Source organism: Megachile rotundata, chromosome 8 (genome assembly GCF_050947335.1).
Source record: "Megachile rotundata isolate GNS110a chromosome 8, iyMegRotu1, whole genome shotgun sequence".
In the NCBI taxonomy this organism is placed as follows: domain Eukaryota; kingdom Metazoa; phylum Arthropoda; class Insecta; order Hymenoptera; family Megachilidae; genus Megachile; species Megachile rotundata.
In genome coordinates this window covers 13,102,068-13,118,013 of record NC_134990.1, presented here as the reverse complement: position 1 = coordinate 13,118,013, position 15,946 = coordinate 13,102,068, and the positions used below count along the sequence as shown (strand labels likewise).

The following is a 15,946-nucleotide window of genomic DNA, read 5'->3' as shown; positions in this document are numbered from 1 at the left end:
ACCTGAAAGCTTTCGGAGGGTATCGCCACGTTTCCAAAGTTACTGCAAAATTCACTTTGCGATGGGATCTGTGTGCAATTGCAATATTTTCAATAATACGATCGGGGTCTCGAGTTTTTATCTGGGACAGAGTATACAATTTACAATCTTTTAACGACGTTTCTTCGAGATCTGTCATTGATATTTCATTTTCATTAATACGTTTTCTCGCTAATTGGAAATATTTTAGTACTACACAATTCTTGATTCTTTGGTTTTTAAGCGAAAAATATTGTGACGAAAATTTTTTTTTACTTCATTGCATCTCTTGTCATGTGGTGACGCACTCGTGACGCACATTAGAGTTCATACTTGATAAATTTTCATTTAAATTTAGTGATGGTCAAGTTTACATATGTGTACATATATAGAGTTTTACATTTGTATGAATTTCTAAAATTTTTTAATGTGGAGCACTTGTCATATCGTGACGCACTTATGACGCATACTACAGTTTATACTTGCTAAATTTTCTTTTAAATTTACTGATAATCAAGTTCACATATGTGCACATATATAGAGTTTTAAATTTTTATGAATTTCTAAAATTTTTTAATGAGGACCACTTGTCATATCGTGACTTACTCATGACGCACACTACAGTTCATATTTGATCAATTTTCATTTAAATTTACTGCTTGTCAAGTTCAAATAGATGTACATATACAAAGTTTTAAATTTTCATGAATGTCTAAAATTTTTTGATGTCGACCCCTTGTCATATCATGACGCACTCGTGACGCAGCCTACAGTTCATATTTGATAAATTTTAATTTAAATTTACTCGTTGTCAAGTTCACATAGATGTACATATACAAAGTTTTAAATTTTCGTGAATGTCTAAAATTTTTTGCTGTCGACTCCTTGTCATATCATGACGCACTCGTGACGCACCTTACAGTTCGTATTCAATAAATTTTCATTTAATTTTACTGCTTGTCAAGTTCACATAGATGTACATATACAAGGTTTTAAATTTTCAAGAATGTCTAAAATTTTTTGCTATCGATCCCTTGTCAAATCATGACGCACTCGTGACGCACACTACAGTTCATATTTGATAAATTTTCATTTAAATTTACTCGTTGTCAAGTTCATATAGATGTACATATACAAAGTTTTAAATTTTCATGAATGTCTAAAACTTTTTGCTGTCGACTCCTTGTCATATGACACACTCGTGACGCACACTACAGTTCAAACTTGATAAGTTTCATTTAAATTGCCCTGATTAAAATTTCATTTAAATGGCTTGTCAAGTTTACATACATGTACATATACAGAGTTAGAGTACAAGTCAACTGACAATGCAATTATCAATATTTTTTTCTATAACCTAAAAATGTTGCAATGTTCTGAAAAGTCTGAAAAGACTATTGTTCACAAGTATGTAGAATAGTTAGAAAAAGAATAGAGATCGTTAAATCTTCTTCGTCGGCCGTTGCATGCTTTCACGATTTCTCGATGTAGAGCTGCTCTCGAATCAGGTTGAAAACCGACCGACCGACTCTCGATCGTCGATCCGTGACACCTTAAGCGTGCTCTGCCTTGACTAGACACACACACAAACACATCTACAGCCGGTGAAATAAAACGAGCAAGTTATGCCACTTTTTCCGGCTTGATCTCCCTCTACGAACGTTTACGGCTAACACATACCGGGTGTCCTTGCGGAATGAAAGTACAGCCGGGAAACGTGACTTCTCCTTCTACCTATGAGTAACGCCGCTCGAACCGCAAGTTTGCCGATCGATCGCCGATTATACTCGTATCGAGAGTATTTAGAATGTTCCTGGGCTTTCACGAACGGAAAAGGATCGATTTCGAGAGAAAAGTTGCGAAATTGTAGCGCGTTCGAGGCTCGATAGGTTAATTAATAAATTCGAACGCATTCCGTATTCGTTACGAATCGTTGATCACATGTGAAATCCCTTTGCATCGTTTTCGAGTAATTGCTCGGATAGAAAGCGTAAAACAATTCGGAGGATATTGGAAATTCTACTCGTATTTGTATACGCGGTTATTATAAATTTAAACAGAATTTGAAAACTGAAACTGAAATGCGAATAAGTATGCAAATATCGCCAGGCAAGTATGGGCCGAATCAACTGGGCTGGCGTTTGAATTAATATAAAGAGGCTTAACAAAGTCGAGGCAGTTGCCAACCATACTAATGCGTCATGCTGATACAGAGCTAAGTGAATTTAACCGGTATTCGCGAGAGAAGTTGGCCCGGGACAACGAAATTGCACGAATTATCTCCTAGACGTTGTAGCAGGCCAGCTGCAATAATTCACGAGTTAACCGTCGCATTTGGAATAACAATCTACAAAATCTTGAGCGGCGAGTTCAACGATGCTTTTATGTTAATTCTGACGCATTAGAATTCCTGTCGCGACAGCCGAAGGACATCAGATGGGCGCCGCTGGACGGCGATGTTGCGAATTTTATTTCTCTCGACAAATGGCCACTTCGCTTCGTGTTACGTTTGCTAACCTCTCGCATACGTAATTCCCTAAACGATTAGCAACGTTCCATACTTTGCAACATAACGTTTACATAGCTCTCTCAAAAAGACCTGCAAAAATCTCGGAAACATTTGCAGGTTAGGTTTCCTATGGATCCTTAAAAAATGGCGGGCGATTTGAAAACTTACAAACTCGGAGATTTAAGAATTTAAAAATATTCAACATCCAAAAATTCATGTGCTTCAAAATTTGTGTAGAATTTTCAAAAATTTACCAATTGAACGAGCTAGCAAATTTTAACTTTAAAAATGTAAAAGCTTGAAAAAGTAATTCACAATAGTCGGCAAAAGGGATAAAACTATATCAACTGAAATTGCAAAGTGTCGAAAATCGTTTTATCCAGCTCAAAACGATTTATCTGTACCGATTAAAACAGCACAATCTGTTACGTAACAAATCAATATCGTGTAAAAAAAGTGTAAATAAACGTTGTACTGTGATTGCAGATTCGGCGGAAGAAGATAAGCGGCTCACAAAGATACTGATCGATTTCCGTACGATCGATTTCGCGAAAGTGGATCGACTAACGTAAGATCCGGTCTCGGAAGGACGGCAAAATATGAGCATCTCGTGAAGTCGGTTTAAAGTGCAGCTTTTAGACATCGAAGGAGTACACGATGGAAACCGACGAGCTCACCAAACTCGTAGACGAGATTTACAAGGTAAGATGGCTCCGATTGTATCGATCTCGAGAGATAGTTTTAACCTACTTACGACATCTTCGATTTTCTCCTGAACGAGAGAAACCGGTGGCAGGAAAGTTTTGCGACACTTTCGATCGAATTGACCAGTGAAACGCTTAATTGCGTAATTAGCTGACATATCTTTCCTCACTTCTGATAAAAACTATCAGCTGTATCTATTGGCAGTTTTTAATTAAGACGGTATAGATTTTTTAAGATATATTTTGTATGATTGGACGTTGTATTCACGAAGTAGTCACGTGATTTATGTGAACAATTTTAAGTTATATGGTTATCGAATAGCGATAGATTCTGATACTAAACAGTATATAGGAAAATTAACGGAACTTTTTAAATTTAAGGAAAATTAGCAAAATAAAACTTCGCAAATTTGGAAATTAAGAATGTAGGAATTTGGAGAATGTAGAATGTGGTATGTCTGAATTCACATGATTTTGAATCTATTTGAGTCCACATAATTTTCAGCCTATCAGATCTACATAATTTTCGATCTTCCTATATTCAAATAATTTTTAATCACAATTCTTACTTGCTCCACATACCAAATTAGTCTAAATCCCAAATTACTCCACATCCCAAATTAGTCCAAATCCTAAATTTGTGTAAATCCCAAATTACTCCACATCCCAAATTAGTCTAAATCCCAAATAAGTCTAAATTCCAAATTACTCCACATCCCAAATTAGTCTGAATTCCAAATTAGTCTAAATCCCAAATTACTCCACATCCCAAACTAGTCTAAATCCCAAATTAGTCTAAATCCCAAATTACTTCACATCCCAAATTAGTGTAAATCCCAAATTACTCCACATCCCAAATTATTCTAAATCCCAAATTACTCCACATCTATGCTAACATTGTGTGAGCCCAGCGGTGTATAGATGAAGGGATGTATTTCGAATAAAAAAATTAATTTTGACAAAATAATTCTTTTCTTTCTATTTAAACCGTTCCATCATTTTTCCGACGTGTACCGACGTCTATCATTTTTGCTGTGTATCTGCACAATTAATTCATCACACGAAGACTTGATTCAGCAGCACAAAAGTTCAGCATACGATCCGTTTACCCTCCATCTGTCCCCCAATTGCGTTTACGCGAAGCAACTAGACACCAACACACACCACAGAATTTCCCGATAATTAGGTGTCGCCCCGGAAAATTATCCGTCGCGAGTACAAGCGTCGGAGAAGTAAAAGCAAGAGGGTAGGGATCGAAGAGTCGTAAACGTTGTACGGCGTTCACGGGAGCGAGAATGATTAGGCGGAAGGTAATCTTATTAGTCGTTCGACAGTCAAGCGTTCCTTTAAACGCCATCCCCTTCGGTAAAGGTGGAAATTCCTTCGCGCCCCATTATGCACGCAGACGTAGCCACTAATGACGAGTATTTTGCTGAAAATACGAAAACCGGTAATACTCGTCGATTAAATCGCCTGCATCATAAATTATTTCAGGGTGCTTACACCCCTAAATATATTTTAATATATCGAAATTTTCTGAATTTTTTTACATTTTGTTGAAGACAAATTCTTCAATTCTTGAAAACAAATCCGTAGCTTTTAAACTCCGAGCTTTGTTACGACGTCAATGAAGTCTGCATCGAAAAAAGCAGATCGCTGTAACAACTTAACGATTCAATAGTACAGTTCCCTTTTGTCAACTAAAGATTCTTTGCAACTCGGACGAGCAATATCTAAAGGCATTGTAACAATTTCAAGAATTTCCTGCAACTATGTTTTAAAGAGGTTCATTCAATTCTCCATAATTTTCCTGGCAACAATCAAATTCCGTGACATAATCGGTAAAGAAGGCAGGAAAAATCGCGAGCTGTTTGAAACATCCCGGAAACGAGATTTCTATGAAGCTTATTATGTTCGGATATAATAAGTCCGTCGTAAAGAGAGTCGTTCTCATAACGAAAGAAAGTCTAAATCTTCCAGTAACCTTCCAGGCGCACTTAATGCGAGTTATAAAATTGTTTACACTAATTATTCTCTTCCTCGATGAAGTTAAGGTGTTCGAGAGACAAAGAAGGAAGAGGAAACAATTACGTCGTTTTATTCCGATCGGAAATCGTTAATAAAATAAATTGGAGAAACTGGGTCCGAGGGTTGAAGACCAATTAAATATGACCGAAGTAATTAATATTTCCGTGAATTGGTTCGTTAAGACACCCTGGCCGAGAATTAGTAACACTCTCTTCCACCTTTTCACTTTCCCCGCAAACCCACCACCATAAATTCAGCGGACGCTGGAGTTATTAACGTAATTACCGGTGAAAAGCTTATAGGGGTGGACTTCTAATTTACACTCCGGTAATCGATCTAACGTTCAGACGAAATAAACTTTTTTCTGGAGAACATTCTGAATTTTTAGATTCATAAATTATTAAATTTTTAGATTGGCAGATTTTAGCATTGGTAGATGTGGATCTATGTCTGAACAGATGTAATTCGGAGATTTCTAAATTCCGAAATTTGCATTTATATTAGATAGTCCTAAGTGTAAGCTGGAATACCTTCCAGTCTAATATTCACCCTGGAGACATACTATTTACTATTCCTGGCTAGACCTGGGTTAGACCTGGGTTAGATTTGGTATTTCAGTGTCATCGATAACTTTTGAAACGTCTGAAGAGGAAGAAATTACCACTACCCCAAAAATGAAGGAGGACATATGATATACCACATATGTGGAAAGATCCACGTATGATATACCGTATACCCTATACCCTAAACAGATCCACATATGATATACCTGTACCTTATACCTATAACCCAAATAGATCCACATATGATATACCTTATATCCCAAATAGATCCACATATGATATACATACCTTGTACATTATACACCAAATAGATCCACATATGATATACCTTGTACCTTATACCCTAAATAGATCCACATATGATATACCTTAACCCTATACCCCAAGTAGATCCACATATGACATACCTTATACCCTATACCCTAAAGAGATCCACATATGACATACCTTATACCCTATACCCCAAACAGATCCACATATGACATACCTTATACCCTACATCCCAAATAGATCCACATGTGATTACATCAAAAGTAGCATATGAAGTGTCACCACTAATTATGTGCGTATCCATTCTTCAATACAATAATTCACAAAAGTATAATCGATCATCAAACGTTCCTCGAACACATTCGACATGCGTTAAACGTCCAAGAATTTACATGCGAATTACGCAACAGTTACCGGTGTTGATTATTCAGTTAACACGGGAGAACGGTTACAGGGCAATGCGAGCGATTTTCAGGTTAAAGTACACGTCCGTGATCGGTGTCCGGATGCTGTTGTGTCCAGGGTAATCCCAGATAATCCTTTAATTTTTGCGAACCCGATTTTACACGCGGATCGTCGAGACGGCGAGTATGCAGCCGGTTAACACTGCACGCACGATGGCATGCAAAGACCGAGTTATTTGAATCTGCTGACGCATATATTAATCATCTGGTCCATTCGTGTGTCGATACACGTGATATTGTGTGAAGCTTCATGTGTAGATGCACGTGTTATGTATGTTGATATTGTGTTAATATGTTCTTTAGTTTTTGCACATATGATGTCATATGTGGAATCACACGTCAATTGTTGTATATTGTGTAGTGATATGAAAGGGACTTATATGAACTTCACATGATCTTGTACGAATGTTCTTCAGATTTTGCACATATGCTTTCATACGTGGAATCACGTGTTAATTGTTGTTACATATTGTGTAGTGATATGAAAGGGACTTATATGAACTTCACATGATCTTATACGAACTTGACGTGGACTTATATAATCTTGACATGATTTTATACAATACATGGTCTTATATGAGCTTCACATGATCTCATACAATAAGTTTGACATAGTCTGACATAAACTTGACATGATTTACAGTTAAACTAGCCCACATATGTACTATATTTTGACACATGTGTATGTCATATATTTTGACACATGTGTATGTCATATATTTCGACACATGTGTACGTCATATATTTTGACCATACGTATATCCTATATGTTGACCATATGTATGTCCTATATTTTGTTCATATGTGTGTCTTACATTTTGACCACATGTATGTCCTATATTTTGACCACATACTATTATATTATAGTCTACATTTAGATTCCATAACAGAGTGCACATCTATATCCTACATCATAGTCCACATTTATATCTTATATCATTGTCCATATTTATATCCTACATTATAGTCCACTTCTACTAAATATTGCACAAAATAAATATTTAACCAAGAATATATTTTTTAACTCAGCATCTTACTCCAGAAAATAAACAAAGAGTACAAGCAATAATGCAGATCAATGAGCGACATAAACTGGATTGTTAGCATTGAATTGGATTATTAGATGTTCTAAATAAATTACCAGGTATTTGTGTAGCGTGTGCGGGCACACGTACACGATCACAAATGCAATTTGGTCAGGGGTTGCAACGCCTCGCGGGCACCTGTTTCATGGGGTGTCTCGATGGTGGTCTCGATGTGGATCGGAAGCCAATTAATATCCACCGACATCCTTCTCTCAGCCACGGTTTCCCTATGGTGAGCCACCGGAATATACCCCGTTGAAACATAACTGCGCCGTTCGTGATATACTCGCGCCATGGGGCTCTCGCTTGTCGGCGATGGGACCCCATAAACCTCGTCATGCGATAACGACGTTAACCTGTAGTTACCTCGTTATTTTCTAACAGACCCCCACCCCCACCGGAAATCGAGATCGTAACGAGACACGAGCGATAGTTACCTACTTCCTCCTTATTCTCTTCCTTTTCTTTCCGGAATCTTTCCTGTGATTTACCTCGCTCGCTGATTTATCGCCGCGATTTCCCAGCGAAATTTATTAGTGCCTCCGGAGAACGCCTTTGCTTTTATTTCACCTTATCGAACAGATTCCGATGCATACTGCATGCTTTATGGCACTTATTACGGTTGGAAATATTGTTTTGGGCATACGATAGATAAGTCTTTTTGATATATTGCATGAAATCGGGGAACATGGTAGGAACAGAAATTATTTTTAATATATCACACTTGAGAGATCAGAATATACAAGTTAAAAAATTCTTAGGTAATAATATTCAAGTTAGTGTGTTATCGATCTCAAATTTGATATATTGCATGAAATCGAGGAGCATGGCATATCAGTCAGAAATTATTTTTAATATAATAGGACACTTCAGAAATCAAAATATGCAGGTTAAGAAATTTTTAAGCAATTATATACAGGTTTGTATGTTACTAATGTCAAATTTGATATATTGCATAAAATCGAGGAGCATGGTATATCAGTCAGAAATTATTTTTAATATAATAGGACACTTCCGAGATCAAAATATGCAGGTTAAAAAATTGTTGAGCAATTATATACAAGTTTGCATGTTACTAATGTCAAATTTGATATATTGCATGAAATCGAGGAGCATGGTATATCAGATCAGAAATTATTTTTAATATAATGGGACACTTCAGAGGTCAAAATATGCAGGCTAAAAAATTGTTGAGCAATTATATACAAGTTTGTATGTTACTATTGTCAAATTTGATATATTGCATGAAATCGGGGAGCATGCTATATCAGATCAGAAATTATTTTTAATATGATATGACGCTTCAGAGTCCAGAATATACAAGTTAAAAAATTCTTAAGTAATAATATTCAAGTTTGTATGTTACCTATCTCAAATTTGATATATTGCATAAAATCGAGAAATATGATATATCGGATCAGAAATTATTTTTAATATGATATGACGCTTCAGAGTCCAGAATATACAAGTTAAAAAATTCGTAGGTAATAATATTCGAGTTTGTATGTTACCTATCTCAAATTTGATATATTGCATAAAATCGAGAAATATGATATATCGGATCAGAAATTATTTTTAATATGATATGACGCTTCAGAGTCCAGAATATACAAGTTAAAAAATTCGTAGGTAATAATATTCGAGTTTGTATGTTACCTATCTCAAATTTGATATATTGCATAAAATCGAGAAATATGATATATCGGATCAGAAATTATTTTTAATATGATATGACGCTTCAGATTCCAGAATATACAAGTTAAAAAATTCTTAAGTAATAATATTCAAGTTTGTATGTTACCTATCTCAAATTTGATATATTGCATAAAATCGAGAAATATGATATATCGGATCAGAAATTATTTTTAATATGATATGACGCTTCAGAGTCCAGAATATACAAGTTAAAAAATTCGTAGGTAATAATATTCGAGTTTGTATGTTACCTATCTCAAATTTGATATATTGCATAAAATCGAGAAATATGATATATCGGATCAGAAATTATTTTTAATATGATATGACGCTTCAGAGTCCAGAATATACAAGTTAAAAAATTTTTAGGCAATTATATACAAGTTTATATGTTACCAATCCCCTTGATATATTGCATAAAATCGAGGAACATGGTGTATCGGATCAGAAATTATTTTTAAATTGATGTGACACTTGTGGGACCAAAATTACAAAATTACAAATATATGGAGATGTCAACTCTTAAAACTAAGAATTTTATTTTGAAGAAAACTTCACCAGAACGTAAGCTAATTTATGGCGAAAAGTTTAACAGCGTTAAATGAAATTGCATGGCAAGCATTCTTTTCTCGCATGTTGTTGGGAATATTAAAAAATGGATTTCCCCGTTAATGGAGGAAGGGATGCGGTGAACGACAAATGGTCATAATGAATGTCCTAATGAATATGCACAATGAGCAGCCCCTCGTTAGGACACGTGCCATGCCCGCTTGCCCAACTAAACCACGTTAGTCGTTCGGCTTACCAGCCGTGGCAGGGCTTGCTCACCTTTTTAAAGGTTATTAATGGTGTTGTAACGGGCTACCATGAAAGCTCTGCGTCCCATGGAGCATGGCTTATTCTATTGCCTCCTTTTTTTCTCTTCTAAGGGTTACGTTCATTCTTCTCGCATTATCGTTTTACTTGCAATTAACTTGTTCCCTTATTTATTTATTTTCTTACTCACTTACTTATTCATTCATTTATTTATTTACTGACTGACTTACTTACTTACTTGCTTACTTAAATAAATAAGTAAGTAAGTTATTTATTTATTTTATTGCTCATAGGAGATCAACTGGTCACAGAGCTCAAATATGAAATTTATTTAAAAGAGAAAAGAATTCAGATATGACTCAGTGTTGTATTTTTTTTGAGACTCGAACTCATCCTTGACATTTTAGGTTTCTCACATTGATTCTTTTTTTTGTTTATTTATTTATTTAGTTAATGAAATAAATTGTTTGATATTGCATGAATGCAATACGAGTTAGCTTCAGTACTATTTTTTAAAGCTCTCATTTTTATCTTCTGTAACGATAATGATGATAACGAGGTAGATATACTGTCGGTATAAGATGAGCTGTATTAAAGAGGTAAGTCTACCCTCCCTCATCCAATACAGCATATTTAAAGAGGAATGAAATGATACAAAACAGTGTTCGAAAGAAAAAAGTATACGAAATAGGGAGAGTTGTAAAATATTCATAAAGAGCGCATGTGCGTTCGGATCCCAACCGAGGAATAGTTAATAACGAAATCTGGATGTAATTTCGATAAAATATCGTTCTCGCGCCGGCTCGAGAAAGCACGCGTTATATCCCGTCGAATAGTTAATAACGTGGATAATTTTTTTCTTTTTAAATCATTCGTTATCACGCTCTTTAATACGATCCGGTCCGCGACGTTGTTAGCGACGCGTATCCAATTAATGAGGCGAATATTTTTTCGAAAGCGTTGGTCGCCGAGACGGCGTTTCGTGTCCCGATATTTTAACCGTTAATGAGATAGAAATAGTAATGAAGCGCTCGTGGATGCTTTCATGAAGAGTTGATATCGCGCGAATGAGACACGAACGCATCGCCACCGGCTTTCATTTTCACTTTCTTCCCCTACGTTCTTTCGAACAAACCTTTTCACCGACGCTTATTGAGTCTTTCTCGATTCTTTTCTCTCGCGATTCTGAACCACAGGTTTCAGTATTATGGTGGTTTTTGAATATTCTGCGTTCTTCGCGTTTTGTGGGTGTTTGGAATAGGGTTGAACAGAATATTAAATGTTATATTTACTTTTTCGGAGATTTTTCTTTTTGGATTTTGAATAATAAAATTAGATTGGAGTATTTATGTTTAATAATTGAAAGAAAAAAAACTAATATGGAAAACAGGATTCGATCTGACGTTCTGCTAATTACAGGATTGTTAAGCTCCACCCTCAATCACTCTTCTACTTGATCAATCATTAACATAAACTTCATATAAGGTTTTAATACCATTTTGAAATGAAATTTTTTTTTTAGGAAATTTTGAGAGATACACACTATTATTTTACCTAATTAATTTTAAAGACGTGAGCTTGAAATACTGTAAGTTTCAGAAAACGTTCCTCGTCGAACTTGATATCCCTTTATATCGTGTGTTCAGCTAGGAAAATTATTGAGAAACCTTCATCAAAATGTACGTCAACCTCCATCAAAATGTGTGCTAACTTTCATGATTTTGAATCTATTTGAGTCCATATAATTTTCAACCTATCAAATCTACGTAATTTTCAATCTTTCTACATTCAAATAATTTTGACTCACAATTCTAACTTGTTCCACATCCCAAATTAGTGTAAATCCCAAATTATTCCACATCCCAAATTAGTATAAATCCCAAATTACTCCACATCCCAAATTAGTTCAAATCCTAAATTAGTGTAAATCCCAAATTACTCCACATCCCAAATTAGTCTAAATCCCAAATTAGTCTAAATTCCAAATCACTCCACATCCCAAATTAGTCTGAATTCCAAATTAGTTTAAATCCCAAATTACTCCACATCCCAAACTAGTCTAAATCCCAAATTACTCCACACCCCAAATTAGTTCAAATCCTAAATTAGTGTAAATCCCAAATTACTCCACATCCCAAATTAGTCTAAATCCTAAATTAGTCTGAAGCCCAAATTACTCCACATCCCAAATTACTCCAGATCCCAAATTAGTCTAAATCCCAAATTAGTCTAAATTCTAAATTAGTCTAAATCCCAAATTACTCCACACCCCAAATTAGTTCAAATCCTAAATTAGTGTAAATCCCAAATTACTCCACATCCCAAATTAGTCTAAATCCCAAATTAGTCTAAATCCCAAATTAGTCTAAATCCCAAATTACTCCACATCCCAAATTAGTCTAAATCCTAAATTAGTCTAAATCACAAATTACGCCAAATCCCAAATTAATCCACATCCTAAATTAATCTAAAGCCCAAATTACTCCACATCCCAAATTAGTCTAAATCCTAAATTAATCTAAAGCCCAAATTACTCCACATCCCAAATTAGTCTAAATCCCAAATTACTCCACATCCCAAATTAGTCTAAATCCCAAATTACTCCACATCCCAAATTAGTCTTATCCTAAATTAATCTAAATCCCAAATTGCTCCACATCCCAAATTACTCTAAATCCCAAATTACTCCACATCCCAAACTAGTCTAAATCCCGAATCACTCCACATCTATGTTAACCTTATATGAGCCTAGCGGTACATTAATGAAGGGATGTATTTTGAATAAAAAAAATTAATTTCCTCAAAATAACTAATTCAGTCTAAATGACTCCACTGCTCACTGATCGCATGACGATCCCCATATCGATTTCTTTCAACTGAAATCAGCAACGATATTTGGTAATCTCCTTTCGTGGTTAGTGAATGAATCAGCTCGAATCAATGCGCATACCCGTTATCGTGCCTACAGCGGATTGTCGTCATTTGAGAAGGATACTGATAGAGAAAGGAACTAGAAACTGGCAATTAAGGGCGAGGATACCGGGTTCTGCGGTCGCATACCTCAGTGACCGGATAACAGACCTGTCGACAAATTCTCCGGGCATTTTTTTATTATCGATTCTGAACGCTCGCGAATTAAGCCTCGGAATCGATAACAGGTTATGGGGAATCTTTGGATTCTGATAACGTAATTCTGCGCCGGAATTTGTGGAAAGCGATATCGATTCTGTTACGTGAACTCTCGGTGTCGTTCGTCTAATCGAATCAGATTCTAATCGATGTTAATTGTTAACTTAACAATGAGTTACTTTCCTGGGGTTCGTTTCTGTAGAACGTTGGCGTAATTGAACCGTGCTAATTATACTTGTAATTTGACTCGTTTAAGGTTCGCTTTCAGTCGATGTACCGTTTCTAATTGTTGCTTAATTAAGTCGTGTTTACAAGCATATCTTGTCAATTATACCGAACAATGACTTGGTATAATCGTTTTATAGTTACTTTTATCAGAATTTTATTATTCGAGATTTGCGAGCAGTGATTTATGTAACTTTAGTAATTTCTGAAGCTTCCATTAGAAATTTTCAAACTGGCCCTTTTATCTCACTGAAACCATTAATATACCGTATACATTTTCCCGTGACCTTTCCAAATATTCTCCAGTGGAAACATGTTTCCCAATTTCCAGCATTTAAACAGGTGTTCCGGGCTTCCCTGGCAATTAATTGTCAAGGTAGTCAAGCTCTCCGAGGCATGTGTTTATATGAAGAGCCGACATGCAACTGACGTAACCAGAGGCTACGCATTGAGGTTCCGAAGAGGCGAGTAAAAAAGTAGAAATACCATCCTCTTGCTGAATAAATCACATTCATCACGAATAGAAATAGCATGCCAAAAATTTTACATAGTATTTTACAGGTTTTCTGAAGAATTACATTAATTTTGCATCTCAATTATTTTAATTAAGTACACGTGTAGATGATGCCAAGGACTTTTGGAGGATTCAAATTTTTAGGTAAAATATTTAGTTTCCAAATTTTTACATTTTTAGATTTCTGGGTGAATTCATAAATTTCTATAGTACGAAGTTCATGGATACTGAGGTTTCGATATTTAAGAATTTTAAAAATTCCAAAATTCCAAATTCCCTAAATTCCAAATTCCCCTGATTTCGAATTCTCCAAATGCCAAATTCCCCAAGTTCCAAGTTCACTGGATTCCAAATTTCCCCAATTCCAAATTCCCTAGATTCCAAATTCCCCCCATTTCAAATTCCATAAATCCCAAATTCCCCCAATTCCAAATTGCCCTAATTCCAAATTCCCTCAATTCCAAATTCCCCCAATTCCAAATTCCCCAAATTCCACACCCCCCAATTCCAAATTCCCCCAATTCCAAATTCCCCCAATTCCAAATCTCCCCAATTCCAAATTCCCCCAATTCCAAATTCCCTCAATTCCAAATTCCCCAAATTCCACATCCCCCCAATTCCAAATTCCCCCAATTCCAAATCTCCCCAATTCCAAATTCCCCCAATTCCAAATTCCCCCAATTCCAAATTCCCCCAATTCCAAATTCCCCCAATTCCAAATTCCTCCAATTCCAAATTCCCCCAATTCCAAATTCCCCAATTCCATATTCCCCAATTCCATATTCCCCCAATTCCAAATTCCCCCAATTCCAAATTCCCCCAATTCCAAATTCCCCCAATTCCAAATTCCCCAATTCCATATTCCCCCAATTCCAAATTCCCCCAATTCCAAATTCCCCTAATTCCAAATTCCCCCAATTCCAAATTCCCCAATTCCATATTCCCCCAATTCCAAATTCCCCCAATTCCAAATTCCCCTAATTCCAAATTCCCCAAATTCCTCCAATTCCAAATTCCCTCAATTCCAAATTCCCCAATTCCATATTCCCCCAATTCCAAATTTCCCCAATTCCAAATTCCCCTAATTCCAAATTCCCCCAATTCCAAATTCCAAATTTCCCAAATCCCAAATTTCCCAAATCCCAAATTCCCCAAATCCGAAATTCCCCAAATCCCAAATTCCCCAAATCCCAAATTCCCCAAATCCCAAATTCCCCAAATCCCAAATTCCCCAAATCCCAAATTCCCCAAATCCCAAATTCCCCAAATCCCAAATTTCCCAAATCCCAAATTCCCCAATTTCCAAATTTCCCAGATTCCACCTTCCCAAATTCCAAATTCCCCAGATTCCAAACTCCCCAAATTCTTGCAGAAACTCCACTTAACACAACAACTCATCCAGACACGCTTATCGTTCATTTCGTCCCCGGATAATAAATTCAAATTTCTCGCCCGCTAAGATATTCATAAAACTTTGACGGTATCCCGCAAATTGCCTCTCCAGCGAAACAGTGACGCGAAATGTGGCAATTGAAATCAAAATTCGTGGCAGCATAACGCGATCGAACGTGGAGCAAGCGTTGCAGACATTGGCTCTCGGCCAATTATAAATTTGCCTTTATGCAAAAGACGAACCTGCGTGCGTCTCTTCATGCAAATTTTTCAACGCAATGCCAAGCTCTTTGCTCCACGTTGAGAAACTCTTGTCCATCGTGGGGCGAATGAGAAAACATAGAAGAATGGACTGCCACGTAATTGCTAAAGTAATCATTAATTTCAGAGTGGTTTAGGTAATTTTAGAGAATTGTTATCTTAGTGCGTTTTTTATTTAAGGTTGTGCGAGGGAACTGGAGTTCATGTATGGATAAATTAGATGATATTAGGTTAGGTTAAATTTGTATGATAATGTGTGGATATCAAGCTTGA

The 15,946-nt window shown here is 36.0% G+C and overlaps 1 protein-coding gene across 3 annotated transcripts in view; it reads left to right on the top strand.

Moving 5' to 3' along the window:
• The window catches only part of IRSp53 (Insulin receptor substrate 53 kDa), a 214,265-nt gene that overhangs the window by 15,720 nt on the left and 182,599 nt on the right, over positions 1-15,946 (top strand). For all 3 annotated transcript variants that reach the window (XM_012292234.2, XM_012292233.2, XM_003706238.3), the window contains exon 2: positions 3,014-3,229. In XM_012292234.2, the coding sequence (XP_012147624.1) occupies positions 3,185-3,229 (45 nt within the window). In that variant the 5' untranslated portion in view covers positions 3,014-3,184. The remainder of the gene's footprint in view (positions 1-3,013; positions 3,230-15,946) is intronic.